Source organism: Paramisgurnus dabryanus, chromosome 3 (genome assembly GCF_030506205.2).
Source record: "Paramisgurnus dabryanus chromosome 3, PD_genome_1.1, whole genome shotgun sequence".
Taxonomy (NCBI): domain Eukaryota; kingdom Metazoa; phylum Chordata; class Actinopteri; order Cypriniformes; family Cobitidae; genus Paramisgurnus; species Paramisgurnus dabryanus.
Window position 1 is genome coordinate 18129808 of NC_133339.1, and position 27786 is coordinate 18157593.

At 39.6% G+C, this 27786-nt stretch overlaps 1 protein-coding gene across 4 annotated transcripts; it reads right to left on the minus strand.

The window, feature by feature from the left end:
* Window positions 1-2921: 2921 nt before the first annotated feature.
* rfx1a (regulatory factor X, 1a (influences HLA class II expression)) lies at window positions 2922-27530 on the minus strand. Of its 4 annotated transcripts, none has more exons than XM_065252924.2 (18): window positions 27355-27530; window positions 23830-24161; window positions 23640-23749; window positions 22588-22683; window positions 18142-18239; window positions 17610-18057; window positions 14842-15023; window positions 14418-14537; window positions 14189-14313; window positions 13268-13386; window positions 13058-13164; window positions 11083-11234; window positions 10863-10960; window positions 10270-10419; window positions 9075-9283; window positions 8760-8913; window positions 5468-5513; window positions 2922-4762 (listed from the first exon to the last, which is right to left on the minus strand). In XM_065252924.2, the coding sequence occupies exons 2-18, from the start codon at window positions 24155-24157 to the stop codon at window positions 4602-4604; spliced, it is 2703 nt and encodes a 900-aa protein (XP_065108996.1). In that variant the 5' UTR covers window positions 24158-24161; window positions 27355-27530; the 3' UTR covers window positions 2922-4601. The 4 variants fall into 4 exon arrangements, with proteins under 4 accessions (XP_065108996.1, XP_065108995.1, XP_065108998.1 ...); XM_065252923.2 differs by having other exon boundaries at window positions 14842-15041; XM_065252926.2 differs by having other exon boundaries at window positions 17661-18057; window positions 27355-27529.
* Window positions 27531-27786: the final 256 nt, after the last annotated feature.

Consider the following 27786-nt stretch of genomic DNA (forward strand, 5'->3'; position numbering starts at 1 on the left):
TGAATTCATTCTTTGTTTATCCATATATCTTTTCTATAATTAAAAAACGTTTTTGAAAAGTAAGGGGTTTTATTTATACAGTACTGCTGTACCAGCTTTAAGTTATAGGAAATCACCACCATTTTTCAAAATTTTACTATGTTTTTACCTCATCTTTTTTCAATGCGTGCACTTAATGTTTGTACAGCGCGTCGTGAATGTGTTAGCATTTAGCCTAGCCCCATTCATTCCTTAGGATCCAAACAAGGATGAATTTAGAAGTCACCAAACACTTCCATGTTTTTCCTATTTAAAGACTGTTACATGAGTAGTTACACGAGTAAGTATGGTGGCCCAAAAAATTAAGATTAAGTGCACGTCTTGAAAAAGATAGGGATGTATTAATTTGTCTGAGTTGAGATAGTAAAATATTGAAAAACGGTGGTGTTTTCCTTTAAAAGAGAGAGTTCACCAAAAACAAAAATGTTGTCATTATTTACTCACCCTTATGTAATTTGAACCCACTTTCTATGTTCTTCAAAACCAAAACAGTTTTTTTTTTAAAAAGTGTTGTTTAGTTACCAAAAATACTATCAAAGACCCAGAAGTTTTGTTTTGTATTTTCTGGTTATTATGGGAGTGGATGGTGACTGCCACTTCATGCTTTAAAAAGACCAAAAAGTGTTAAACAAATCACTCCACTCGACTCATGTCATATATTTTAAGTGTCCTAAAGGCATATAATAAATAAGTCTTTGCCTTTACACAATAAAACTAAAATAACAGCCTCATGCAAAGCATTCTGGGAACCAAAAAGCCTTTTTCTGTTTTTTTTTTCACTTCAGATTTTGGTTCCCAGAATGCTTTGCATGAGGCTGTTTTTTTATAGTTATTAAGACAGACATGTTAATGTTAATTTAAAGGAATATTCAATTTTCTTAAAAGAAAAATCCAGAGAATTTACTCACCACCATGTCATCCAAAATGTTGATGTCTTTCTTTGTTCAGTCGAGAAGAAATTATGTTTTTTGAGGAAAACATTGCAGGATTTTTCTCATTTTAATGGACTTTAATAGAGCCCAACATTTAATACTTAACTCAACACTTAACAGTTTTTTTCAAAGGACAATAACCGATCCCAAACGTGGCCCAAGTAACATAACGTAATAATAACGTAAATGCGTGACGTAGGGAGGTCACGTGTAACATATATAAAACGCATATTTGCGGACCATTTTAAACAATAAACTGACACAAAGACATTAATTAGTATCAGTTGACATACAACAACGTAGGAACGGTCCTCTTTCAACACACTTGTAAACACTGGGGCGGCGTTTCGCGTTCGTCCTCTGTGACCTCTTGACGTCATGACGTATTGCGTGGGGTCACGCTGACGTATCACGACCGGATCTAGATGAAAAGTTGTGGTTTAAAAGAGCATTTTTTTTATTTTTCTTGTCAAAAATGACAATCGTTTCGCTAGATAAGACCCTTATGCCTCGTTTGGGATCGTTTATAGTCCGTTGAAAAAAACTGTTGAGTTAAGTATTTAATGTTGGGCTCTATTAAAGTCCATTAAAATGAGAAAAATCCTGCAATTTTTTCCTCAAAAAACATAATTTCTTCTCGACTGAACAAAGAAAGACATCAACATTTTTAATGACATGGTGGTGAGTAAATTATCTGGATTTTTCTTTTAAGAAAATGGAATATTCCTTTAAGGCTAAACAAACTGTTGCCAGGAAATAACATACATTTAAATCTACAGTAAGTTACTGGCAAACAGCTGCCAGTAATACTGTAATGTATTATCTGTTATTTGTATTTGTATTTATTTTATTTATGTATTTAATTTTGTATTTGTTTTTACTTTGTTGTATTTGCCATGTTGTTGTAGCACTTTGGGTGTGTGAAAAGCACATTATAAAATAAAATGTATTATTATTATTATTATTAATCTCTACAGGAATTTGTAAAGAGCACCTATTGTCCGATTCGCATTTTTACATTTCCTTTGGTTTGTAAGTGTGTATTAGTACATGTTAACGATATGCAAAAGGTAAAAAACTCAACGTAAACGGTGACGCGAGTTATCCAGTTTACTTCCTAAGATTGGTGATGTAGTAAAGACCAACATTATCGTAATTCATCCCGCTTCTGACTCACAGCCTGTAAGTAAACTCCTGTTCGCATTGCATTGTGAGCGAATCTTTCAAACATGGTAAGGAGCGCCACATTTCCGACTGACATCAGAGGTATTCAGGCCAATCACAATGTATAGATAAGCTGGACAATCAGAGCTTTTCAAATGATCCGTGCGTTTTATAAAGAGAGTGAAATATGGAGCTACAAAAATTTACGGTATGTGGAAAATAATGTGTTTTTAACCAAATACACAAAATAACGTAGTTTTTTACCAATGAAATCGGTGCAATTTAACAGTTGCACATTCACTTGCTGAACTGGCAGTTTTAAGTTGTAACTTTTTAAATGATGTAGCAACCGCGATATCCACAACAAGAAAGTGGAGTAAATGTCTTGAGGACACGTAATATACAGCAAGTCGAATAGAGTTTTGGGTCTTTTTTGAAGCTTGAAGAGGCGGTCACCATCCTCTCCCATAGTAACCCAAAACAACACTCTGAAGAAAGACATAAGGGTGAATAATTTGTTTTTGGGTTTACTGTATCTTTAACATAACATTGAGACGATCAGATGTTTACGAGATGCATCAAAAGTTGATGATGTTTCATTATTTTTAGCGTGAGAGGTCTTCTCAGAAATCTCTATGAGGTACAAAGGTGACAATCTGGAAAGTACCTTTACATGTAACTTCTCAAATGCTCTTTCATTACCACACGAGATGAGTTTGTCACACATTTCTGAACAGGATGTCAAGTCACACGCCGGTGTTCGCTGCAACATAATATCTGAAACGATTCACAATTTTAGAAATGATTAATTTATTCATATTTTCAATTAAAAACATCTGCTTTTCATTTGATAACTCCAAAGGCACAACCATACCAATGGTTACTCGAAACACTGCCACACATTTAGCTTTTTGAGAAAACAACTTTGAAAAGTGAAATTTCTTTTGTTATTTAAATGGCTGTTACATAGAGAGGGTTGTGATATGTCTGCTTGTGGTTCTATCAAAGGCAAAGAAAAGAACATGCTGGTCTGAGATCAGTCAACTCCTCGTGTGCTACCCCACCGCTTACTTTTCTGTCAAATACACAGTAGCATTAATCCAAGTTCACATATATACAGAATGAATTGGGATAGATTTTTAAATTATGATGTTAGCATATAACCATATGCCTCAACACAAACAAGAATTTTAAACAACACAAAAAGGGTTAAACTGTGGTATAACGGTGACCAAAACATGTACATGTGTTATTTCAAACCTGAAAGTATGTGTAATGAATCATAAAAGTTTGCAACAACATAAGGGCTCAGGGTTGTTTTTCTGCTTACTGTACATCAGGCAAAGCTCAGGTCAAGTGTTCGAAGGGTTCTGCTAATAAATATCTTCCCCCAAAATCCCAAATACACAGCAAACCATCAAATATGCACTAAACAGTGTGAGACAACACTGCACACAGATTGTCACTTTGTGACCATAGAAAAAATATATATGTAAGGCTGGAAACATGTAATGTTTTGTACAATTAGGACGATATATATGGCAAAAGGAAAGTGCAAAAAAATTTAAACGGAACCGTAAAACTTTATAAAAAACAATTTAACATAAATATCAGTGGAAAAAAGGAACCTTCATGACGGCTGAAAGACCACAGTAGTACTAAATAAAAAACTGTTTTAAGAAGTACAGACCAGCTCTAAAAAAACAAACACGTGCCCTGAGGCTTACGTGTAACAGTTTTTTAAGAGCTGGCCTATAAACAGCAAATGACACGGCAGTCGCTAAAGGCATCGAGAACTGAAAAAAGGTTGTACGTCTTCGAAAAATACCACTGACGAAAACTATCAACACTTCTTGAGAATCACAACGGTCATTCACACGTGCACACAATTATACACACACAGTCACGAAACCACACCCTTGCATCCTAGCCAATAAAAACGATCACTCGTCACCACACGAACAACACACGGAGAGGCAGAAAGGATACACGTCGACACGCAAACAGACACTTAAGAGTCAATCTTTTCTCTACACTGATCCAGTCCCGCCCTCATAGGCTGTAAGAGTTTGACTGACAGCTTTGATCAAGAGTCCAATAGCCAATCAGTGCTCGGTCCATTGCAAACAACTCTCCCGGATCTAAGTGCAGCGATTTTGTTAGTATTTTCAGTCAGAAAGGTTCTCTATAACCCTGTTGAAAGTGGTGGTTGTGTTCATGTTATGAGTCTTGCGTGCATTACGGTGAATGCGTTTGTGCATGTACATATTTGAGACACTGACAGGCAGGAAAATGTACAAACTGCGGTGTAAATGTGTAGGCTGCAGCACTTCGGCTTTGTAGATGCATATGTTGGTACTGTAGGGGCACAAATGATTTGTGATTTAAGATATACGTGTGTGCTTGTAGGTACATATGTGGTACGTCTGTATCTGCTTTGTATGCATGTGCATGTAATGCAAGTTCTCAGTTGTCCATGCTGCCCGTGCTGAACAGCACCCTCTGGTCGGTTCGAGCCAGTTTGGCGGGTGGTTCGAGGGATTCGTCGCCAATAGTGCCGACATCTGACTGCAGAGACAATTCCTGGCACTCATCCTCACTGTCTTCTTCCTCCTCCTCTTCTTCTTCTGAGAAACACACAACAAAGGAGAAATAAACAACCACATCAGAAACTAAAGTTACAGTTTGTGAAAAAGCAATGAGTGGTGCTTGCCCACAAAAAAGTTGCTGTAGCAACAATAGGGTCTGTTTTCAAAGTATTGCTATGCAGTTGCTTAGGAGCTTCTGAAAGGTTTGCAGTGCTATTTGGCTGCTAAGACACTTGCTAGTCAAGTTAAAAAAGGTCTGAAGTCTCTCTACTATATCTTGGTTTTTATATGGGGGGAGACGTTGGTAGTCACCAGGATATCTGATTGTTTAAAGTAGAGGGGCAGTCGTGTCTTAATGCTTAGAGAGTTGAGCTTGTAACCCAAAGTTCGCCGGTTCAAGTCTTGTACCAAATTCTGTGACCCATCAGATTATGCGCCTATTACGGTCACCGATTTCAGTGTTACACCGGCAGGGTCACATACTTGACAATCAACGTCATCTCTCTTTAAAGTAAGGACACACATCTGATCAGGCTTCTCACTTCTCAACAAGATGTACATTTTGAGGAATCATGCAGGAGAAATGATGAACAGTGAGTTTCATAGTTCAATAATGTTTGTTTCAATTCTCTAAACCTAATTATGCAAACACCACTAATAACGCTAAATGATGAATTACTGAGATCCAATTGATAGCTGATTCATTTGTGATGGATGGGTGGGTGCACGTGTTAAGCATCTAACCTTTATCAGGATCCAGTGGGTTCAAACTTCGTCCGAGACTTGCAAACTTAAAAAGAGCAAAACTGAGAATTACCACATTTGAAGCGATTGCCTTCATACTTATGCAACACTTCCTCTGTAATATCCTGTTTTGACTTTTATGTGACTTTTGTTGAGTCTCAAACAGGTCTGAGATTGTGCAAGTACAGTGTAAAGTTGTGAAATAATACTATAAAATGAGCAGGCTTTTTATCAATGACAACAAAAGCATGTATCAATTAACAGTAAAAAAAAACCATTAGATAATCACCCTAAGCATTTCAAATGTCTCTAATTGTCATTTGCAGTATACACGATTTTTGGTTGTCCTAGACCAAATATTGCCATTGTGAAACAATCGTCGCGATTTCTGTGATCATGGCACTTAATCGGTGAAGCACTGCTACTTGGCCAAAGTGATTTGCTCGCAGCACCTAAGAAACCCCGGTGGTGAGGAGCAAAGATTTCGCCCCAGTGTTGCACCTTTTGAGAATATAGTTCCTAGTATATATACGGTTTAAAGATGGCTGTGTCTCATATGACCTTGTTATTTGTACACACTGTGACTATACAAATCACAACTTAGAATAGGAAAATGATGGCATTACTTTGTCACTTATTGGAAGCAGTATGCTAGCTGGAGCCATTTACTTCCAGTCTTTGTGATAAGCTAGGCTAGCGGTGGGTGTGTCAGATAGAGTTACAGGACACATGGAGATGAAAAGGGTATGTATGGACTTATCTAACTCTGGAGGATACGATGAATAAGCTAAAGTCCCAAAAAGTCGGTATGTTCCTTTAAAGCTGGCCGTTTCCCCGTTCTTGCGACCAAAGATAGCCTATGATCGTTTTCTGACAGTGGCTATGTTTACATGCACAAAATTTTGTCAATCCGATTGAATTAAATAGGATTGAAAGTTACGACGATACAGTTTAAATGCACCCTAAACATTGCAGTCTGATTAAAATGTTTGTTTACATGTACATTCTATAGAATCTGAACCGAACGTCTGCACAAGCGCACAGCCAGGGTTGCCAGATTGACGTATCAGAACCATCCCACATGGACACTCAAAACTAGCCCACAAGCATCCCAATGACTATTCACAGCCCAAATACCAATAACTAATGAACGAAATACTTTCATCTTTAACCCGCAGAAAAACAACAACTGGTGGAAACAGTTTAAACAGTAGCTCAAATCTAAACTCGAAAAAAAGCACTTGTGGACGCTGCCGTCGAGTTCAGGCTTTATCTCTGGATTAAAGTCAAAACGGAGTTGGAGAAAGTTGTTCTTAAGAAGTATACCTATATTTTATTGCTTTAAGTAGCCTAATGTTTTAAAAGTATCCAAAACGCGGCAGAATGTACATTGTGTGACCCCATTAACGTTACCTTAATAATGCGTGATGCCACTGCCTTGCTATTGTGTGTTTCTGTGAGAATAAGAGAATCGTGTGATTTAAGATTTTAATATAATACGTGAACTTGAGCACAAATGTTCTGCGCATGTGGACAATGTATTTTTGCATCCGACTGAGAAAATACTACGATTCACGCGTTTACATGCGTACTTTTCTCCTGCGGATCGGATCACAGATCGGAGTACACCACCCCCTTTAATACGATCCAAATTTGCATCCGATCATCCTCAAGTATTGATTAAGGCAGAGGTCCCCAACCACCGGGTCGCGACCCAGTACCGGGTCATGGACAAGTTGCCACCAGGTCGCAAGAACGTCCCGTAATTTTTTTTTACAATAGCCACGTAATAGCTTAATCGGGTATTTTGTACTTTAAGAGCCGACTTCAAATAACATCGATCATTTCCACTTTTGTACAGAGCCGCGCTCTCTCTACACTTTTAATGTAGATTTGAAAGGAACCTAAACAGTCCTGTGTCAATCATCATTAAAATCATATGGTAGCCTAAACGGGAGTCTCCATGCCTCCGCGCCCAGCCGCAAATTCTGGAATCTCTGCATTTTTTTTCTGTTCTGTTACTTGGACTTGCGGCTCGAGCTCGACCAAGATTCGAGCTGCCTTCGAAAACAGCAAGCCAAGTTCGTTTACCATTAATTATTCATTCTAAATGGGCAGGCAAACTAGTGAAACAATGAAAGTAAAAAAACAATTCGCCAAAATATAGTTTTACACGTCTATAGAAAGTATACTATAGATTACCTAGGAAACAAAAACATTAGTTATTTTCGACGAGGTATTTGTTCAAGAGTTCAGTTTAGCAACTAGTCAGACCATTAAAAAAACTGAAACCGGAAGTAAAGTTCAGACCAGACGCGTATCACGTCACCGCACATGCGTCCGATGAACCATCTATAGGATGGCAAAGATCCTGCAGTGTATCCCGGGCTTTAGGCTGTATGAATGGCTTCTATGTTTTCATGTATTCCCAGACATGTTAAGATCAGGGTTTTACGATGCCTACACAACCTACTGCAAGACTGTTTGCATTTCTTTATGCAAATATGCTACACATAATTCTTTATAGCGAAGAAATCTAAAAATTAAAGGTCCACTGTGTAGATTTCTGAAGGAAAACAAAGGCTCATCCATCTCTTTCGAAATGCATAGAGAAGCTATAGTAGCCACCACAGGACAAACACGTCATCGTCTGAGACAACGTAGTGAAAAAATGCGCTCTATAGATCGGTTTGTCCATTTAGGGCTACTGATAGATAAAGATAGATAAAAACAGCTCGTTCTAAGGTAATAAAAACAATACAGTTCTTTATATAAGATCTTTATACACTACTGATACTATAGTTATGAAGATTATTTTGCATTTCTGTGAATAGATCCTTCCAAAAGTTCCCCAACTCAGGGAGTTTTAGCAGCATCTAGTGGTGAGACTGTGAATTGCAACCAACGGCACAGTCCAAAGGTCACCTGTTCTTTTCGAAATGCATAGCATAGCTATGGTAGGACAAACACATCATCATCTTACACAATGTAGTGACAAAACGCGGTCTATAGAATCATTTGTCCATTTAGGGCTACTGTAAAAACATGACGCCATGTAAGGAGACCCGCGGTGTATGCAGATAGAAACGGCTCATTCTAAGCTAATAAAAACATATTTGTTTATTATGTAAGGTCTTTACACACCACCAAAAACATAGTTATGTATATTATTATATTCCATTTCTGTCAATAGATCCTCCTAAATTTTACACATTATACCTTTAAATATTAAATTTTTGTAAAAAAAAAAAAAAGTTTGCACAGTGCTGCATTTGTGTTTGTGATATTGTACCTCTCCCATGACTGCAATAGGCGTTTCTCCTTTGGCCTGAGCGACTCTGTGTTCTATCAGATAATACATGTATTCATCATAGAGCAGACGGATGAGGTGGAACGAGCCGAAGCTCGCAGCGCTGCGGAGGGTCAGATCTCTGATCACCATAGAGCTGTGAAAAATAGAAGGCAAGACACGGCAATACCAGAATTTACTGCTTCAAAAATGATTATAGTATAGTATAGTCATTTATTATTTGTATAGTGCTTTTACAGTGAGTAAAGATGGTGTGTAATGGTGTGGCCAATGACAGCCCAAAGATTTAAAGCTCACCTGTAAAAGCTCCATTTGAGCAAAAAGAGTTTAGCTGCTTTAGGAAAGGTCGAGCTGGACTGGTATGGCTTTAAGACCTGTGAAACCACACCATCCAACCAGGCGGCCCACTGTTCGAGGGAGTTTTGTTGCTGGAGGGTCAGTTTGAAGTCCTGCTCCAAACGCTGGACCACCCGATCCTCACATCGGCAAACCCAAGAGGCCTGTTCCTACAGAGAAATAGGCTCAATTCAATATCAGTGTAATGTCTGTTAATAGGGGACATATCATGAAGATCTGACTTTTTCCTATAAGTGCTATAATTGGGTCCCCGGTGCTTCTATCAACATAGAAAATTTGAGAAAGATCAACCCAGTAACTTAGATTTGGTAAACCATTCCCTGCAAGCATGTGAAAAAATAGCTAATTGAAATGTGGCTCCCCTTGTGATGTCAAAAGGGTATCTTATTATAATAATACCACCCCTTAATCTGCACTATCCAACCACAGCACTGCCATTAAGTGCAGAGAGAGAGAGAGAGAGAGAGAGAGAGAGAAATATTGACAGCACAATCATATCAATTTCAACAAACCACCATCATAGCGATCAGTGTTTGCATTTCATCAGCTCATTCGCATTTTAAAGGACACACCCAAAAATGGCACATTTTTGCTCACACCTACAAAGTGGTGTTGCTGGGGTGTTGATGGTAGATTTGCTATTATGAGTGATTTTAGCACATTGCTCATGGTTATCAGGATGTTTGTTTACTGCCCTTTATATCTATCACCTATTAGACACAGTGAGCAGTAAAGGGTGTTGTAGTGCTGTGACCTAATGGTTTAAGCTCTGGACTAAAATGTTTTAGGTTTCTTTGCACTGGAGGAAAAATACCCAACGCATGGTTGTGTGAAGGGAATTGCCCCTTTCACAAATACACTGTATAACAAACTATACTAATAATCATCATCTGTGAAATGACTAGTTGCTTACATCCTTAATGTCAATCGGTTTCAGTAAAACAAATCGCGTGTTACGACAAACACTCGAGTTTCCTTTTCCTGACAGCTCGACTGACCACAAACGCCCCTGCATACACGTGTGAGCCATGTGAGACTTCCTCTTAGATGGCGAGAGATGAAAGTTCAAGTTGAAAAAGCATTCATCTTCACATCTGACTGGGAGGTGAGGGACGGATTGTCCGGTTACACCCACCTGCACGTTGGCAAAGTCCACTCTGTTGAGATCGCTGAGCATCTGGTTGATCTGCGCCGTGTTTTGCAGTACGGCACGAGCTGCCTGGGCCAGGTGGTTTAGAGAGGTGTACCTGCGCAGGGTCTGCGCAAACGCGCTGGCAGATGTCACCTGAATGAGATAAGACAGAGATTATACATGGCCAAAGCATCTCTGTGGGTTTGAAGACATTAAAAAAGGCTTTTTTAAATGCTGTCAACAAATGTATGCATATATTCATTTTTACATGTGACAGATTATATATTCCAGTTAAAGGGATAGTTCGCCCAAAAATGTAAATTCGGTCATTATTTACTCTTCCTCATGTTACAAACTTCTTTGTTCGCCTAAACACAAAGGAAGATGTTTGTAATCAAGCAGAAAACTGGGGCACCATTGACTTCCATAGTAAAAAAACATAATACTATGGAAGTTAATGGTGCTCAAAAATGGTTTGGTTAGAAACATTGCTCCTTTGTGTTGAGCAGAATGAGTAAATAATGACAGAATTTACATTTTTAGGTGAACTATCCCTTTAAATACAAGCAAATATGAATGACCCATATGTGACTGACCTTGACACGAACCATCTCTTCAGGGATGTTCATCATTGCGTTTGTCAGCCAGCTCTCAAGGCTCTTGGCAAAGTTTCGGATGGCTTGCGTTAAGGCACCTGGGGAAAGTATAAAAACTGAATTAAATACATGACGGTGAATGTGTTGTGTACAGTCTGTGGCGTGATCAGCCATTATCATCACCCTAGTGCTCTTGCTGCGAGAACATTGAGGAACTCACTGGGAATGGGTCTTAAAACATCTGGGATGAGTATCTCCACCAGGCCCTGGTACAGCGTGTTGTCGCAGTCACGACTCCAGCGCAACACTGGATCATATTTACAAAGTACGACCAGACATGACTTGGGCAGCCGCTTCTCTGACTCATCGTGCCTGTGATGTATAAAAAAAGGCTAATGTTTAATATCTTACTAATCTTTAATTACGGTAACTCGCTGCTCTTTCCTTCTGAGTAAACAAACTTTCAGTTTCACGTAAATTAACAGTGAGTCATGGCAGTCAAGATAAAAAAAAACTATTTTAGAATTAAAAACCAATCATAGAATTTTAAAATGTCAGCATCTGTGCTAGGGTTCTGGCTAGAAGGGATACAGCTACGGACAAATCTCGTGAGATGTTGGGTTTAGGATGAAAACTGCGGTTTTGGCTAGATAGGATACAGCTACGGCCAAATCTCACGAGATGTTGGGTTTAGGGTTAGGATGAAAAAGCGGTTTTGGCTAGATAGGATACAGCTACGGCCAAATCTCACGAGATGTTGGGTTTAGGGTTAGGATGGAAAAGCGGTTTTGGCTAGATAGGATACAGCTACGGCCAAATCTCACGAGATGTTGGGTTTAGGGTTAGGATGAATACGGCAGTTTTGGCTAGACTCGATACAGCTACGGCCAAATCTAGCGAAATGTTGGGTTTAGGGTTAGGATGAAAACAGCGGTTTGGGCTAGATGGGATACAGCTATGGCCAAATCTCACAAGATGTTGGGTTAAGGGTTAGGATGAAAACGGCTGTTTTGGCTAGATAGGATACAGCTACGGCCAAATCTCACGAGATGTTTGGATTAGGGTTAGGATGAATAAGGCGGTTTTGGCTAGATAGGGTACAGCTATGGCCAGGGTAAGGATGAAAACGGCGGTTTTGGCTAAATATGATACAGCTATGGCCAGAGTTAGGATGAAAACGCGTTTTGGCTAGACAGGATACAGCTACCGCAAAAATCTCGCAAGATGTTGGGTTTAGGGTTAGGATGAAAACGGCGGATTTGGCTAGATAGGATACAGCTACGGCCAAATCTTATGATATGTTGGGTTTAGAGTAAGGATAACAACGGCGGATTTGGCTAGACAGGATACAGCTACGGCCAAATCTTACGAAATTTTGGGTTTAGAGTAAGGATAACAACGGCGGTTTTGGCTAGACAGGATACAACTACGGCCAAATCTCGCAAGATGTTGGGTTTAGGGTTAGGATAAAAACGGCGGTTTTGACTAGATAGGGTACAGCTATGGCCAGGGTTAGGATGAAAACGGCGGTTTTGGCTAGATATGATACAGCTATGGCCAGAGTTAGGATGAAAACGCGTTTTGGCTAGATAGGATACAGCTACGGCCAAATCTCGCAAGATGTTGGGTTTAGGGTTAGGATGAAAACTGCGGTTTTGTCTAGATAGGATACAGCTACGGCCAAACCTTACGAGATGTTGGGTTTAGAGTAAGGATAACAACGGCGGTTTTGGCTGGACAGGATAAAACTACGGCCAAATCTCGCAAGATGTTGGGTTTAGGGTTAGGATGAAAACGGCTGTTTTGTCTAGATAGGATACAGCTACGGCCAAACCTTACGAGATGTTGGGTTTAGAGTAAGGATAACAACGGCGGTTTTGGCTGGACAGGATAAAACTACGGCCAAATCTCGCAAGATGTTGGGTTTAGGGTTAGGATGAAAACGGCTGTTTTGGCTAGATAGGATACAGCTACAGCCTAAATCCCATGAAATATTGGGATTTGGGTAAGGTTTGGGGGTAGGATTAGGATAAAAACAGCGCTCATCCAGAGAGTTTTCACCAGATTTTGGCCATAGCTGTGCTAGTGACCGACTTCTCAACCAACTTCCTGTTCAGCAATATCGATCTACTACAGGGTAAGTTTAGGCATTTGATGTGCAATTATAAGATATATCATAATGAACCAGTGCTTACACAGCTAATGCTGCGTCTCCTGCTTGATTTTCGCTGAATCTCCAAAATGTTTTCCAAAGTGTCTCCACCAATGGAAACTGCAGGTTGACCATCACATCCAGAATGGCCTGAGCATAAAGCATACATATATAAACAAAAAGTTCGATTTAATGCAACGAAACTGAAGCGATATAGGAGAGAAAAGTATTTCTGTAAAAAAAAAAGTTTTACCTCGCAGTGTTCTCTGTAGAGGATCTGAAAGCTCTTGAGATGTTCCAGCTCAATGCCCTCTGGTAATGCTTTACCCTGAAGGACCAAATCAGGAAACTCTGGAAGGGCTCGAGACGCATCTAAAGAAACAGCAAACACGATTTGTTTCTTTTTAAAGGCGGGGTGCATGATTTCTGAAAAACACTTTGGAAAAGGGAGTCGGGCCAAGTACCGAAACACACTTGTAGCCAATCAGCAGTAAGGGGCGTCTCTACTAACCGACATCATTGCGTATGTGTGTGGGGGGGGTCTACCAAAAGAAGGTCCAGATTCTACTGGGGTAGGGGCGTGATTGTTTAATTGATTTAAAATGTCAACATTGGCTTTCAGAGATCATGCACCCCACCTTTAATTACAGCATTTGAAAGATTTTATTTACATCCATCATATGTTCTCTTACACTTTTCTGCAATTATTTCAATAACTTATATTAAATTCAAAGCATGGCTGATTTGGAGGCGCTTCACATTTTTGCATTTAAGAGGCTGTTTATTAAGATGCATTTTGTCCGCTTCAGTTTTATCAATGAAAGCCTAAAGATAGCGCTGGGCACTGTGTGTTCACGCTAGAAGTCCTATGTTAAAACATTGTGTTCAACACATTAGATCAATAAGCAAAGAGTGGGGGCGTTTTTTTTTTGTGGCTGCTCGAACACATTAGACCACATGCACGTCTACACCACAAAAGCAATCCGGTCGAATGTGTACCTCTGAATGTGGTCGAAAGTGGCTGAGCGCATAACGTTTTACACCCCACCATAATTATGATTTCCATATCAAATGACACTTGGCATAACTTTGTGATACCACGAAGGCCTAATGTTTGCCAGGACATGCAAATCGAATCATTTTTTGTTTTTTTCCCATTGATATCGTGACTCACCTAGGAACTGCTGGTACTGTTGCACCTGGGTGCTGATGTCCGACAGACCGGAATTCTGCTGCTGTTGCTGCTGCCCGGATGACATCCCGTTTGTGATTCCCTCCACTTTCTGCACCGGCTTCAACCTGCAGGATCAGAGGAGAATAAGCCGGACTGAGAAACACACTGGTACACAAGAAAGGCGTCAATACGGCAAAAGTGAGAGACATGCAAAAACAGGTGCGTCCACCTCTGTTTCTGGGAGAAGGGCTGCTGTCTCATGGCCAGGTGTTGCTGGTCTTCCATCAGTCGGAGCAGAGACGAGCTTGCTTTGATCCGCAGACCATAGTAGTGATATTTGGAATTTCCTCTGCAAACACACACACACAAAGCTTCAAAGCACCTGGATGACTTAGACCAGAAGGTCATGAAAGCTTTAAAGCACATTAAGTGTGTGTGAGCACAGAGTTAGTGTATATTTTATGGTCAGTCTCATTCATGAACTGTTTGGTGAAATAATACTACATAAAACAATTGGCACAACTAAAAACTTGGGTATAAACCCAAATATGTCAAGGGGAAGTGTGTCATATTTTTAACGTATAACCTAAGTTTAATATGCAGTGACACATTAGTTTTTTGAACCGCTGAAACTGTCATGTGACTTCTCTCACCGAGTTCCCAGGCGTCTGGTCCGCAGCCCCATGAACACAGAGCGTATGAGTTTCCCGAAGGAAGCCGCATTGACCGGCTCCAGCTTTTGCTCCTGACAGTGTAACAGGTAGTGGCAGTAGAGCGTGGAGCGGGGCAAACTCACCCCTTCAGCGGTCTCATAGTTGTCCAGTAACCACTGCACCTGAGGGCCAGAGGACAGCTGCCGGGATGAGACACACAAACATCCACACACACACTCAGACAGAGTGCCCAGACTAAAGGGTGCCCTAAGTTACACATAAACACACGCCTAGATGCAAATATGCGTGTACGTTCCCATATGAACGCTGGGCATGCACAGGCATTTTAGATATGCAGTCATGAAAAGTGTTGTAGGTAAAGTCAAGTATGAAATAGAGGTCTTCACGGGTCAAAAGAAATGGACCCAAAACCCCAACCCGAATCACTTTTTCCCCGAACCTGACGTGCATAAATATTTTTTTAAATAAAGACCTGACACTAGACAATTGCAAGAAAATTTGACCCGAGTCCAACCCGACCCAGTGGAAAAAAAATTTACCTGACAGTAAACGGGTAAAAATTTCAAAATAAATTTGCAAATTTCTTGCATGCATTCTTTTTTTTTTACGAGGACCAAATTTCTGGTTTTATTTTATTTTGACAGAATATTTGGGGGATAATTGCAAAAATGTCAATGTGGTGTAACTAGTATTCTTTTCAAATGAAAATATAAATATATTCATAAAAAATGTGGAATAAATTATAATCATTTATGATTTTTTTACATGCATTTTCAAATCATTTGTCAAAGATTATTTAGAAAACACAGCTTTTTTCAGCATGTCAAGACAAATATTACTAAAACGCATTAAAAGGATATTTTAAAATTATAATTTTTTGTTATGATTTCATGCCATTAGATGGATAAAATATTTAATAATTCTCATTCTTTGGTGCAATTGGCGGTTACACCATTTGACATTTTCAGATCCATTCAGTCTTAACTTTCATAAAAATGGTTGCATAAAATGAACATAAATACACTGTGCATTGAAATAAACCTAATGCATGTTTTTAAAACAAATTTTTTATAAAGATTTTGAATTTCTTGTCTTGCCAAACCGTTTTTGTCACTGACCCAAATGGCAGCGACGTGTGTACAGTCTTCAGCTTTTCATTTGGTATCTGACGACGACACCAAAGGTAACCGCTAAAATGTGCATTCATCCCAAATACCTCACCCCTATGGCACTCTATAACAATAAACAAAGTGTGTAAAATATATTACCTTTTGATAAATGGAAACTGAAATTCCACGATATTCCATGACTTGGATGAAAAACTATAAATAGACTTTCAATTTCTGGAAAAGACATTTTAAAATTTCATGATATTCCAGAAATTCCATCACCCGTCGACACACTGAACAGTGGTTTGGTCTTAATCCCATGAAATGTTTGGATTAGGGATAGGATTTAAACAGCACTCACCCAGCCTGATTTTTCAAGATTTTGACCATATCTGTATCCCTTCTAGCCACAACCCTGAGGTAGTGACCGACTTCTTAACCTACTTCCTGTTCAGCAATATCAATCTACTACCAAGGTAACCGCTAAAATGTTCATTCAAAATTGACTGACAGGTCTGGCTCAACGAAAATAAACCTATTGCCAGCCACAAGCATGCACTCTTGGCAAACAGATGAGGGGTTGGAAAAGGACTAAATGCACACACGCAAGATAGTTAGGGTCTTCTTGGGTCTGTTTGACAAAAACACATTCATTTTAAATTACCCGAGACCCAAGGCCGCTAACATCAAACCCGACCCATCTGAAACTTTTAGTCCCGGACCTCGGGTTTTCAGATCTAGGTGGACCCGTGAAGACCTCTAGTATGAAACTGAATCTGATTCAACCCGTTTTACTTTAATGCTTTTAAGGATTAAAGTAAGGGAATTGATTTTATGAGGATTTCACTGATAATAATGTTTACTGTAATGCTCATTAATATATAACAAATATTATTATTTCTCCATTTCTATACAAAAAATATTTTGCGTGCCGTGGCATACAATATGAGTACACAATGGAACGGTAAATCAATGAAATCCCTTCGTCCTTTACTTAAAGAATTAAATAAAAAAATATGCAATCAAATTTGAAGGCCAATTCTGTCCTGTCTTATGGATATCATGAATATGGTTATGACATATTTTTCTCTGCAATGAACATGACAGCACAGTAAAAGACAACAATCTATTTAGGATCTTAGGGCGTTGCCATGTTCTAGGTTTTTTGGTGAATCGCTATACTGTTGCTTGCATGTTCTGGTGGGTTTCTAGGTGGTTCAGTCAAAAGAGACCCACTCTTATGGTTTCTTGTCTCCAAGTCTATATGTTATTTTGAACATTTCTGATGTCCCTTCTTTCCGTCAGCTGCCTTAGAAAAGAAATAGAATAAGTCACATGACTTGTGTCTGTGTAACGGACGATGTGATTTATGCAACCAGAAAGCGTCATCACAGAAGGAGCATGCTGCAAAGGTCAATGTGATAACTTTATAGTTCACAAAATGAAACTGAGAATCATAAAAATTAGATCTGACCCACATCTACAACCGGGTCAGGCCGCTTTCACTGTGCTCTCTGACATGTGAAAAGAAACAATGAGATCATGCGTCAATTTTGTTTGAGTAGCGGGAAGGGAGGGTTGGTGGGCGTGTGAGTGACGATGGGTGAAGGTTGCGGCCCATCCCCGTTGTCGTCATACCTTTTTGTCTGCCGACGGCACGCTATTGTCCTCGCCTTCGTTTATACTCACGGTGGCCGGAGATGCGCGGGTGGGATGCGTATAACCGTTTCCGCTGCTGCTGCTTCCGCTCCCGCTCCCAGCGAGCATGTAGCCGCCCTGAATCACGTAACTTGCGCCGCTGCCATTAGCCTCGCTCCCGGACTCTCCCGAACCGTTGGACGCCGCCCCAGAGGACGCAACTACGGCTGTGACCCCGCCCCCGGTAGCCGATGTGGGGTTGGCCACGATCTGCCCCGTCCCCGTCACGTACATGGACACTCCGGGGGAACCCGTGGTTACGGAGACGGTCAGAGGGGTGCCAGGGGAGGTGGCCTCAGAACCAGAGGCAGGGGTGGTCTCGTAGTACTGTCCTGCCGTGGTCTGCGTGTACAGAGGGGTCTCCGTGTAGGGAAAACTGCCGGAGCGACTGTGAGAATAAGAAAAAGGTTTCAAACGGAAACGTCACGTTCGACTTCTGTGTTTCACTCCATACTTTTTCTGCTATACTCACATGGTGCTGGTCTGGTAGTTAGTGTCCCCTCCTTCCACATACTGCACCTGGTTTGTATACACATGCTGGACTGGCACCTGCTGCAGTTGCTGCTGTACCTGTAGTGCACATTTTTACACTTTTGCAATGAATAATTAAACACACTAAAAGACTAATTTAATTATAAATGGTTTAACATCTTCCACTTACTCTCTCAGATTGGGTTTAATTTATAAAATAATTGTGCACACGGTACATTTACATTTATGCATTTGACTGACGCTTTTATAAATTGCACCATCATTCTCATTTCCCTCAATTCAGTCTTAGTAAATTCCCCAGCTGCCGTCACCTACGCTATGACCATGGGGCATCTCATAGAGGTAGGAGCTTGTTTCTGCCACAGGTATAGCGGTGTAGGAGAATCCATCTGTTTCCCAGCCCACTGGCATGACGGGCATTGGGAAGGTGACGCATGAACAGGTGAGCGGTAGGGATGAGGAAAAACAGGATGGTGAGGGTGAATAATCCAGCAAACCTCTGTTAAAAGAGGTGTAAGATAAACTCTGTTTCTCTGCTACTGCTGCCCTACGCTCCAACCACTCCTCTATCTGACTCTGTTGCTTAAATTCTCTCTCTCTCTCTGCATCACTTCCTGTCTGTCTGAGGAAAGAGCCCTGAAAGGAACCATCAGAGGATTAGATGTCTGTACACTTAAAGAAATTTGAGTTCACCCAAAAATGAAAATGATGTCATTCAGTTGTCAACAGACTGAAATTTAGGTCATTTTCTGCTAACACGTTTGTAGCACTCAAATATTATGTGAAAGCTAAATTTAATTCTGAGTATTAAATCATGTTTGTGATTGGTCACGCGACATGCGAGAGAATCAATCTTATTTAAGAATGGCGCATTTACATTGCATGTTTGAAGTGAAGTGCCTGTTTTTTCCCTCATGTGGCATAGAGTCGATATACGAACGTGTAAGCAGGAGAAAAATGCATAGATTCCCATATTCTCAAATCGGTTGTAAATCCAGCCAATGTTGACATGTTAACTAGTGTTAACAATGTTAACTGGTATGGCACATAGTGAAGCACCATCTCTGCATCCAAAATCGCCCACTTCGATACAATATAGTTGGCGAAAAGCCTGCGAGAATGGTATGTCCAAATTAAAACTGTTCAAAAAACAGTAGGTGAGAAATACCCAGATGGCCTACTCTATCCGGCAAGATTTTGAAGTGTGCATTCGATAGACACCTTACGGTGCCTTAAGCCCCCAGGAGAGGAGTCACCCAACAAAGGAGAGGCGTCATCATATTTAAAAATATCAGAAAGCAGCTCTTCTCAAATGTAAATACATAAGGAAAATCACTGTTTAATTGCGTTTGTTTAACATAATCCAACTTAACGCCTCACCTTTTGTTATGATGATGAATGACCTGTGATGCATCAACATGCCGGATGTAGTACATCCGAATATCATTCACACACTATATATATATATATATATATATATATACACACCAGCATTTTTATCAGTAAGGGGATTTCTAAGTGGGCTATTGACACAAAATTTCCACCAGATGTAGCCATTAGGGATGTTCACATTGAGCGTTTTACCGTTAACCGAAGGAAAGAATGTATGACCGATTTACATGATCAGTTAAAAGAAAAAAATATTTGTTAATACACAGTGCCAACAGACATCTTCATGTCTTCATGAGCCACTTTTCTATCTTTAATTTGTGAATGTCATGTAAATGACACAAATTATTGCTGCCCTGACGGTCTGATAAAGTAATCATTTGTATGAGAAATCATTTGTGTGCGTGTTTGGAAGCTGAACGGAGATGCGCTCATGTCCGCACAAGATGACGCGGTCCGTCTCCGTCTCGCGCACATCCGCACAGACCTTCGCTGATGGCCTTTGACCCTGACCATAAACATCTCTCTTTTTGCACAAACATAGAAAAAAACGACGCAAAAACGAAACTTTTTTAAAAGCGTCCTGCTTTAAACATGATCACTGTGGTAGATGAAAAAGTGACAATCTGCCCTTTTTAGATATTAATCCTCTGGACCGATCGCGTGCTCTTTGACAAGGTAATGTTGCGTGAATATCTGATAATGTATGAATCCTGGTTCTGTTGTTGATCTGTCGCTGCTGTTTGCACGTTCAAATGAAATGTTTTGTTTTTACTAAGTCACAGTCAACCGTCAACTGTATTTTTACTCAATGACAATTTCATATTAAAATCTTATAAGTTAACGGTTAATGTTTGGTTCATAAGCTGCGGTTGTCGGTCGGGAAAATTAACTGATATGAATGAACATCCCTAGTAGCCATCAAGCCAAATATTGAATTCATACAAAGAAATCAGAACATTTAAGTGTACAAGTTGATTCATAATAAATGAAGTGAAATGACACAGGGAATAAGTATTGAACACATAAAGAGAACTAAGCCCATAGGTGTCATTTACACTGGGGATGCTGGGGACATGTCCCCACCACTTTTTGAAAGCATTTGGTTAAAATGTTCTGAAAAATCAAACAATACCTGTTCGACTTACACTGCAAGAATGACTTTCTTACTTAGTATTTTTGTCTTGTTTTCAGTAGAAATATCTAAAAATTCTTAAATTAAGATGCTTTTTCTTGATGAGCAAAATGACCTCAGAAAATAAGTCTAGTTTTTAGACATAACATATACAGTTTAAGTGAATTTGTGCTTAAAACAAGCAACAATATCGGGCAATGGGGTTAGAAAAAAATCTTAAAAATAAGATTTCTTTTTTCTTAAACACTTAATTTAAGCAAAATTTTCTATATTTTTGCTTGTTTTAAGCACAAATTCACTTAAATTGTATATTTTTGTCTAAAAACTAGACTTATTTTCTTACGTCATTTTGCTCATCAAGAAAATACATCTTGATTTAAGAATTTTTAGATATTTCTACCAAAAACAAGACATAAATACTAAGTAAGAAAGTCAGATTTTCAAGAAAAAAATTCTTAGTAAAATATCTAAAAATTCTTAAATCAAGATGCTTTTTCTTGATGTGCAAAAATCTAGTTTTTAGACCAAAAATATCAAATAAAATCATCAAAAAGTGATTTTGTGCATAAAACAAGCAAAAATCTACCAATGGGTAAGCATTTTTTTCCTGAATTTTTCTTGAATTTAGTGTTTAAGAAAAATTTTCAAGATTTTTTTGCTTACCCCATTGGCAGATTTTTTTGCTTGTTTTATGCACAAAATCACTTACATTTGGTATTTTTGGCCTAAAAACTAGACTTATTTTCTTGGGTCATTTTGCTCATCAAGAAAACGCATCTTAATTTAAGAATTTTTAGACATTTTTACTGAAAACAGGGCAAAAATACAAAGAACATTTTTTCTTGAAATTTTTTTTTGCAGTGTACGACTGGTTTTGTGCTTATAGTGTGTTTTCTTTTACATAATGTAATGAATTTAATTGTAATCATTGCCTTCTACAGTATGATGCTTTGGCACTGTTCGGTTGAGCTGGTGTTGCAGGTACTGTTACATGTGCAGTCGACATTGTTAGGGTTTTATGCTGAGTATTTTTGTGCAACATTTTTGATGCGCCGTTATTCAAGATTTTTCCCGTCCTGCTGTAATCTTTTTTCATCTGATTTTTTGTCCCCACCACTTTTTAACACAAACTGACGCCCCTGACTAAGCCCACTTAGAAATCCCCTTACTGATAAAAATAAATATATATATATATATATATATATATATATATATATATATATATATATATATATATATATATATATATATATATATATATATATAACGCTCCTGATGTGATTTTTAACTAATAAATTACATTTCAGAAGACTATAGCATCAAAATATAGTGAACAACTCATAAGCTGTGTCCTGGAAGGCCACGTCCTTCGAAGGCGAGGACTCTGTCTTCGAAGGATGCAGCTTTTAAAGTCCACGTAGTGAACTGAAATGAGAAAGCTGCATCCTTTGAAGACCGAGTCCTTGCCTTCTCAAAACGCGACCTTCGAAGCACACAGCTTATGAGTTGTTTGCTATATTTTGATGCTATAGTCTTCTGAAATGTAATTTTTTTGTTAAAAAAAATCACATTAGCAGCATTTACATTTCAATGTGTTTGGCATTCAGCCTTCGAATTGGGACACAGATATAGCAACTATTTTAATGATCATACATCACCGTATGTATTCAATATACAGATCTCAATTTTTATTCCTTTTTGGGTGAATCATTTCTTTAGTGCATGAACCCATCATATGATTATGAACGTTATACAATTAAAATATGATTCAGGTAAAACGCATATTATAAAAAAGCTTGTTGGTCATAGTGAAACTGATCATGGGCATCAGTTTGAGTGTGCATTTGTTCAAAATCCAGAGTTTAGTCACATAATGACATATATGTATATGAGACAGCTCACCTCCTGTGGCAGGTGCACAGACTGTAGGTTGGTGACATTCAGCTGTGTGCCCGGCTCAGTTTTCGTTGTCTGGGTGGTGGCTTGAACCACTGACCTCTGTTAATAGATTACGAGGGAAGTGAAAAATATTAAGCTTACCCAACAGGGTTACTGCGGAACTTCAAACAACTAGTTATTTACTCTGTGCCACCACACTTCACAGCCTGAATGTGTGGAAATACATGCACAGAAAAATTACAGAATGAACCTTCTCAAAACTAAAGAAAAAGAAAGAAAACATATTAACAGCCCTTAAAATGGTAAACTTTTGAATTGTTATATTGCAATTTATATTATAAAAACATGCTCGGTTATCTAAAAATAGTGAATAGTTCCCTCTGGGAATTATCATATAGTATGTTGTTTGTTAGTAAACTATATTAATAACTGATTGCCTGTTTAGTTGTTCTGTTGTAGGTGGATAGTCATGTTTTCACAAACAGGCTTCAACAAAACGTGCACCTTTGTGTTGTGTGTGAAACTACCAAAGTGGCCTTCAGCACACTTATAATGGGAGAGGTGGTTTCCTCTGTGGTAACAGAGAATGCTATTCTTGTTCAATGTTTGTGCATCAAAATGTAAAACATCCTACAAACTCAAACAGACTCTGTAAACAGTGTAACAGTCATAGAAATGCTTGCACAATAATTGTAGTCTTCCATCCATGACCTTGATTACTTAATGAAAAATGTAATAAAATGTGCCTTGTTTGTTAAAGGGATAGTTTACCCAAAAATGAAAACTCATAATTTATTCACCCTTTGGGTGCTGTCAAGTGTATGCTTATCAAAATATTTTTTAGGTCTAGAACAACATGAAGATGCGTAAAGTATGACCTTTGGGTGAATTATCCCTTTAATATCATATTCAAGAGTCAGATAATTCCCAAGGGTTTCTTATATATTGATGTTTATTGATTTGAGGCTTGAGGCGTGGTTGGGCTTATTCAGGTGACTTGTGGTGCAGGTGTACTGCTCAATGTCTTGACAGGGTGTACGGGCTTACGGGGTTACCTGCTGGGCGGTCTGAACCTGCTGAACCACCTGTGTGGGAACTCCAGTCTGTACTATAGCCGAAGGAGGACTTGAGTCTGACACAGAGTCGCTGGAATGAAGAGACCCCTCTGCAGGAAAAGAGAGGACTGTTTAAGATTTGAGAGTTTACAACAAAGAGTTTTCAGTAAAACAAAGAGTTTTTTCTCACCTGTAACCGTGACAACAATGTACTGTGGTGTATTCTGGTCATTGCTGGACTGTGTTGGTGAACTCTGAATCTCAGCTGTGACATACTGAGTGGATGGGGCTTGTGTGGGTGGGGCCTGGACTATAGCAGGGCTCTTCTGCACTTGTGCTGGAGGGGGTGTGGTCCGTCCGGCGGGTGGGGCAGCCGAAGCGCCGGTCATCTGAAGTTCAGCCAGGAACTGTTGAGGGGCCACAGTCACCGTGGCGGGCTGGCCTGTTGTTGAAGTCACAGCACCCGTTTGGGGCTGGGAGGTCTGCTGCAGCTCCCTAACATAAGCTGGGGTTGCCATTGGACTGAATGCGATGAGAGGGAAAAACACATCAAAGGTTCAAAATACAATCAAAAATGATTGCAAGAACAGACAAAGGAGGACTGTGCAGAAAAGCATTGAGCTTTACTACTTGCCCACAAGGCTAAAGTATTGTATTGTTGGTGGTTGCTATGGACTCTCTAAGATGTTCTGCATGGATCCTTCCTGGCCAAAGTAAAAAAATAAAGGTGCTACAAAAGGCAGCAATGCCATAGAAAAAACATACTTTTGGTTCCCCCATAGAACCATTCAGACAGTGGTCCTTAAAAGAACCATTTCTTGTCTTTTCATAATCTAAAGAACCTTTATCCACCACAAAGAATCTTTCGTGAAAATGGATGGCTTTATGGAACCATATTGCAAAAAATTGTTCTTCTAAGACATCATGTAGTACCTTTATTTTATTTTATTTTTACTTTTTTAGTCTGTGATATTCTGGTCTCTACTGTTTATAAATGACTCAGGTCCCTCCTTTAATGTAAGTCTAATGCATTTCTTATTTTATCATTCACCAGGTAAAACGTTTAACTGCTTTGAAAGAAATAACACACAGCCATACATTTTAGTTACCATTCGCGTCTGTAGCACAAACTGTGTGTGATTCATGAGGTATTTGTCAAAGTTTTATAACTGGTGTTAGGGGGCATGTACACCAAAGCTTTTAAACGCGGCTAAAAACACCAGGCAGACGCCGACTGTAGGCGCTTGCCAGCTTTTTTTCAGTTGAGCGCTTTGGTTGCTATGATACTTCTGCTTTGTAATCAGTCGTTGAATGATGCGCCGGTTGGTTGTTGTGATATTTGTCCCACCCCTCCGCCACGGTGATTGGACGGGGGAGTGAGAAGTGTAATTGACGAGCTAAGCATTTCACCCAAAGTTGAACATTTTACAACTCTCGAGCGCGGTGCCGGCGCTTGGCACGGACAAAACCTGTCAGACACCGGTGTAAACGCACACCAAAGCTTTTACACCTGCGGCCGGTGTATGCTTTCAATTGTTTCCAATTGTTCCAATGGAAGTGTGGCATTTTTCAGAAATGCCAGCAGCTAGCGGTTTTTATCTTCGCGCTGTAAGCCGGCGCTCAGCAGTTTTCCGCGCTCAACGCTGAGCACCAAGAGTTGAAAAAGATTCAACTTTGGGTGAAAAGCTCCACTCGTCAATGTCAGTTCTCACACAGCCGTCCAATCACAGTGGAGGAAGGGCGGGACACATATCACAACAACCAACCGGCGCATCGTACAACGACTGATAAACAAAACAGAAGTATCACAGCTACCAAAGCGCTTAGCTGAAAAAACATTTGGCATCCAACAGGCGTTTTAATTGTTTGCCTTAGCCAACATCACTAAGAGTTAGTTGGGTTATCATTACTATATATATACAAATGAATCACTGCATACTTGGCACATAGGCCCGTACACACCGCAAACTTTCAGGAGTGACAACCGCATTAAAATGCAGGAGTAAATCCCCTACATTATCATTTCCTGTGTGTACGGAAGAAGACTCACTCACGAAACTGAGATGATTGACACAGAGGTAACCATAGCAACGGTGTGCTGTCTCATGTGGTTATCACTCACACTCACAGCTTTGACTAAAATAATATTACAGCATTATGTTGCAATAAACCACCGTCTTGGCGTTGTGTGTTGTATGTATTTGTGAGGCTCCTTCTTTCAGCGCTGTGTTGCAGTTTTGCCAATTCCTCGTCTATCTTTGTACTTACGTACAGTTGTGTCGCTTAACCATTTATGGCTTTTGGTTCATGTTTTTGGTGCTATTAAAGTAAAAAGCTGCCGGTCCCAATATTTTGATCTTTAAGGTAAAGAATTGTATTTTTCTTGTTTGCAGATTTTTTCGTGCAAGATCTGGCAACACTAGTCAGCAAACGCTCATTTTCTGCAGTTTTTCCCCTTCTAGGCATTTACTTTTTAGGTGAGAGACTTGTCATGTCCATGATGCACATTTAAATAATTAATTACCAACTGAGCGTTCAGTTCGGTTATGTACTTGGTTGTCAATACCTGCATTTTGTGGGAGTTCATTCGGTTGTAGCATGCGTTTGTCAGTACCGTAAACTGAAGTGTGTGTGTACAAAACAGGATTAAGCACTAAAAGGTGCAGTGACAACCGAATTAAAATGCAGTGTGTACGAGGCCATAGGCTCTTACAGGAAAGCCCAAAAGACTACAACCATTGTTGTCCCAGCAAGTAGAGAAGGGAAGGTTAAGGCAGCACATTTGGTGTCTTATTACCAGTAACCTGATCACAGCTTGCAAATGAAAGAGTGCACACACCATCATCAAAAACACAAAGTGAGACTTAAAAACAAATAGGTCCAAATGAAAATAAACAGATAATTTGCATTTCGCTCAAACTGTTTGGTTTATGATTTTAAATCAAATTCTTATAGTATTCACTATTATCATCCTATGTAGTAATAACATATTAACATTAATAAATGTACAAGTTAAAGAACACGTGTAGAGCATACTTTAATATTCTCAAATACAAAGAAAGAAATAATACAATAATGCACAACAGGACTGTACTGTTTAGGACGTGTACATGTAACATATAAATAGGCACAGTATCTGCGCAATCAAATTCCTGATGCTACTATTTGCATTGTGACAATGTAGCCTGTAGTATCGTTTACAAAGCGCTGAATCCTATGGGAGGCGTTTCGCTACATTATGATATACAGTATCATGTCTAATAACAATCCAGCGCTCAGTCAGGTTGTTAAAACGAAACCATGACTGATTTTCACCAGGTTTATCTAGCAATAACGGCTGGTTTCTCAACGTGGTCATCGGTGTAACTATGCCAACAGCGTTTATTTTCAACACCTGGCTCCATAGCAACGCTAGCCGAGCGCCTTTCTAGCTATGTGTATATGGAGACACACGCATTATTGCAAACAAGACCCGCCATTTTGTACAACCTATCAAGAATATCGTCATAACAACGAGCAGTTTTCGTTTAGTCCGGTAACGATTATCGTTTGCGAGACGTCGCCGGCCAGCGCACGCGATTCGACAGCTTGACAATTCCTGTCACTATTAACGGTTACTGGACGTAGATATACGCAAAAAAAATCATCATCGCCAGCACCTGTTTCTGTTTTTGACACATTGTGACTTTCTATAAAAGATAAAATACGGAATCACCTCTTATCCCGAGTGAGATTTCCAGCGATACTTTTGATTTAATACGTTTGATTCAATGAATCGGGTGGTTGTTGTTGTTGATTCTCGTTGCTGGGTTCTTGTCACCACGACTACCGTGGCTATGGCGCTTCGTCCTCACCCGGGCAACTGTTGCTACCCACTCGCTACGGTTCCGCCCCCTTTGCGTCGTCTGATTGGTCCAAACACAATTACTTTCCCTTTGTGTTTGCCCATTGGTTGAACTGGGTAGTGAATGTGAAATGTGATACGTCATTCGTCTAAAATATGTGTCAATCATAGACGTGACGTAAAGGTGTGTTCGACTTTATGCGGTTTTGCGCAAACCGATCAACGTATGACGTCAAAGTACCGCGAGAGCGATTCTTAAACTGTGGTTTAAAATAGCTCTCGCGGTATTTTTGTACAATCAGT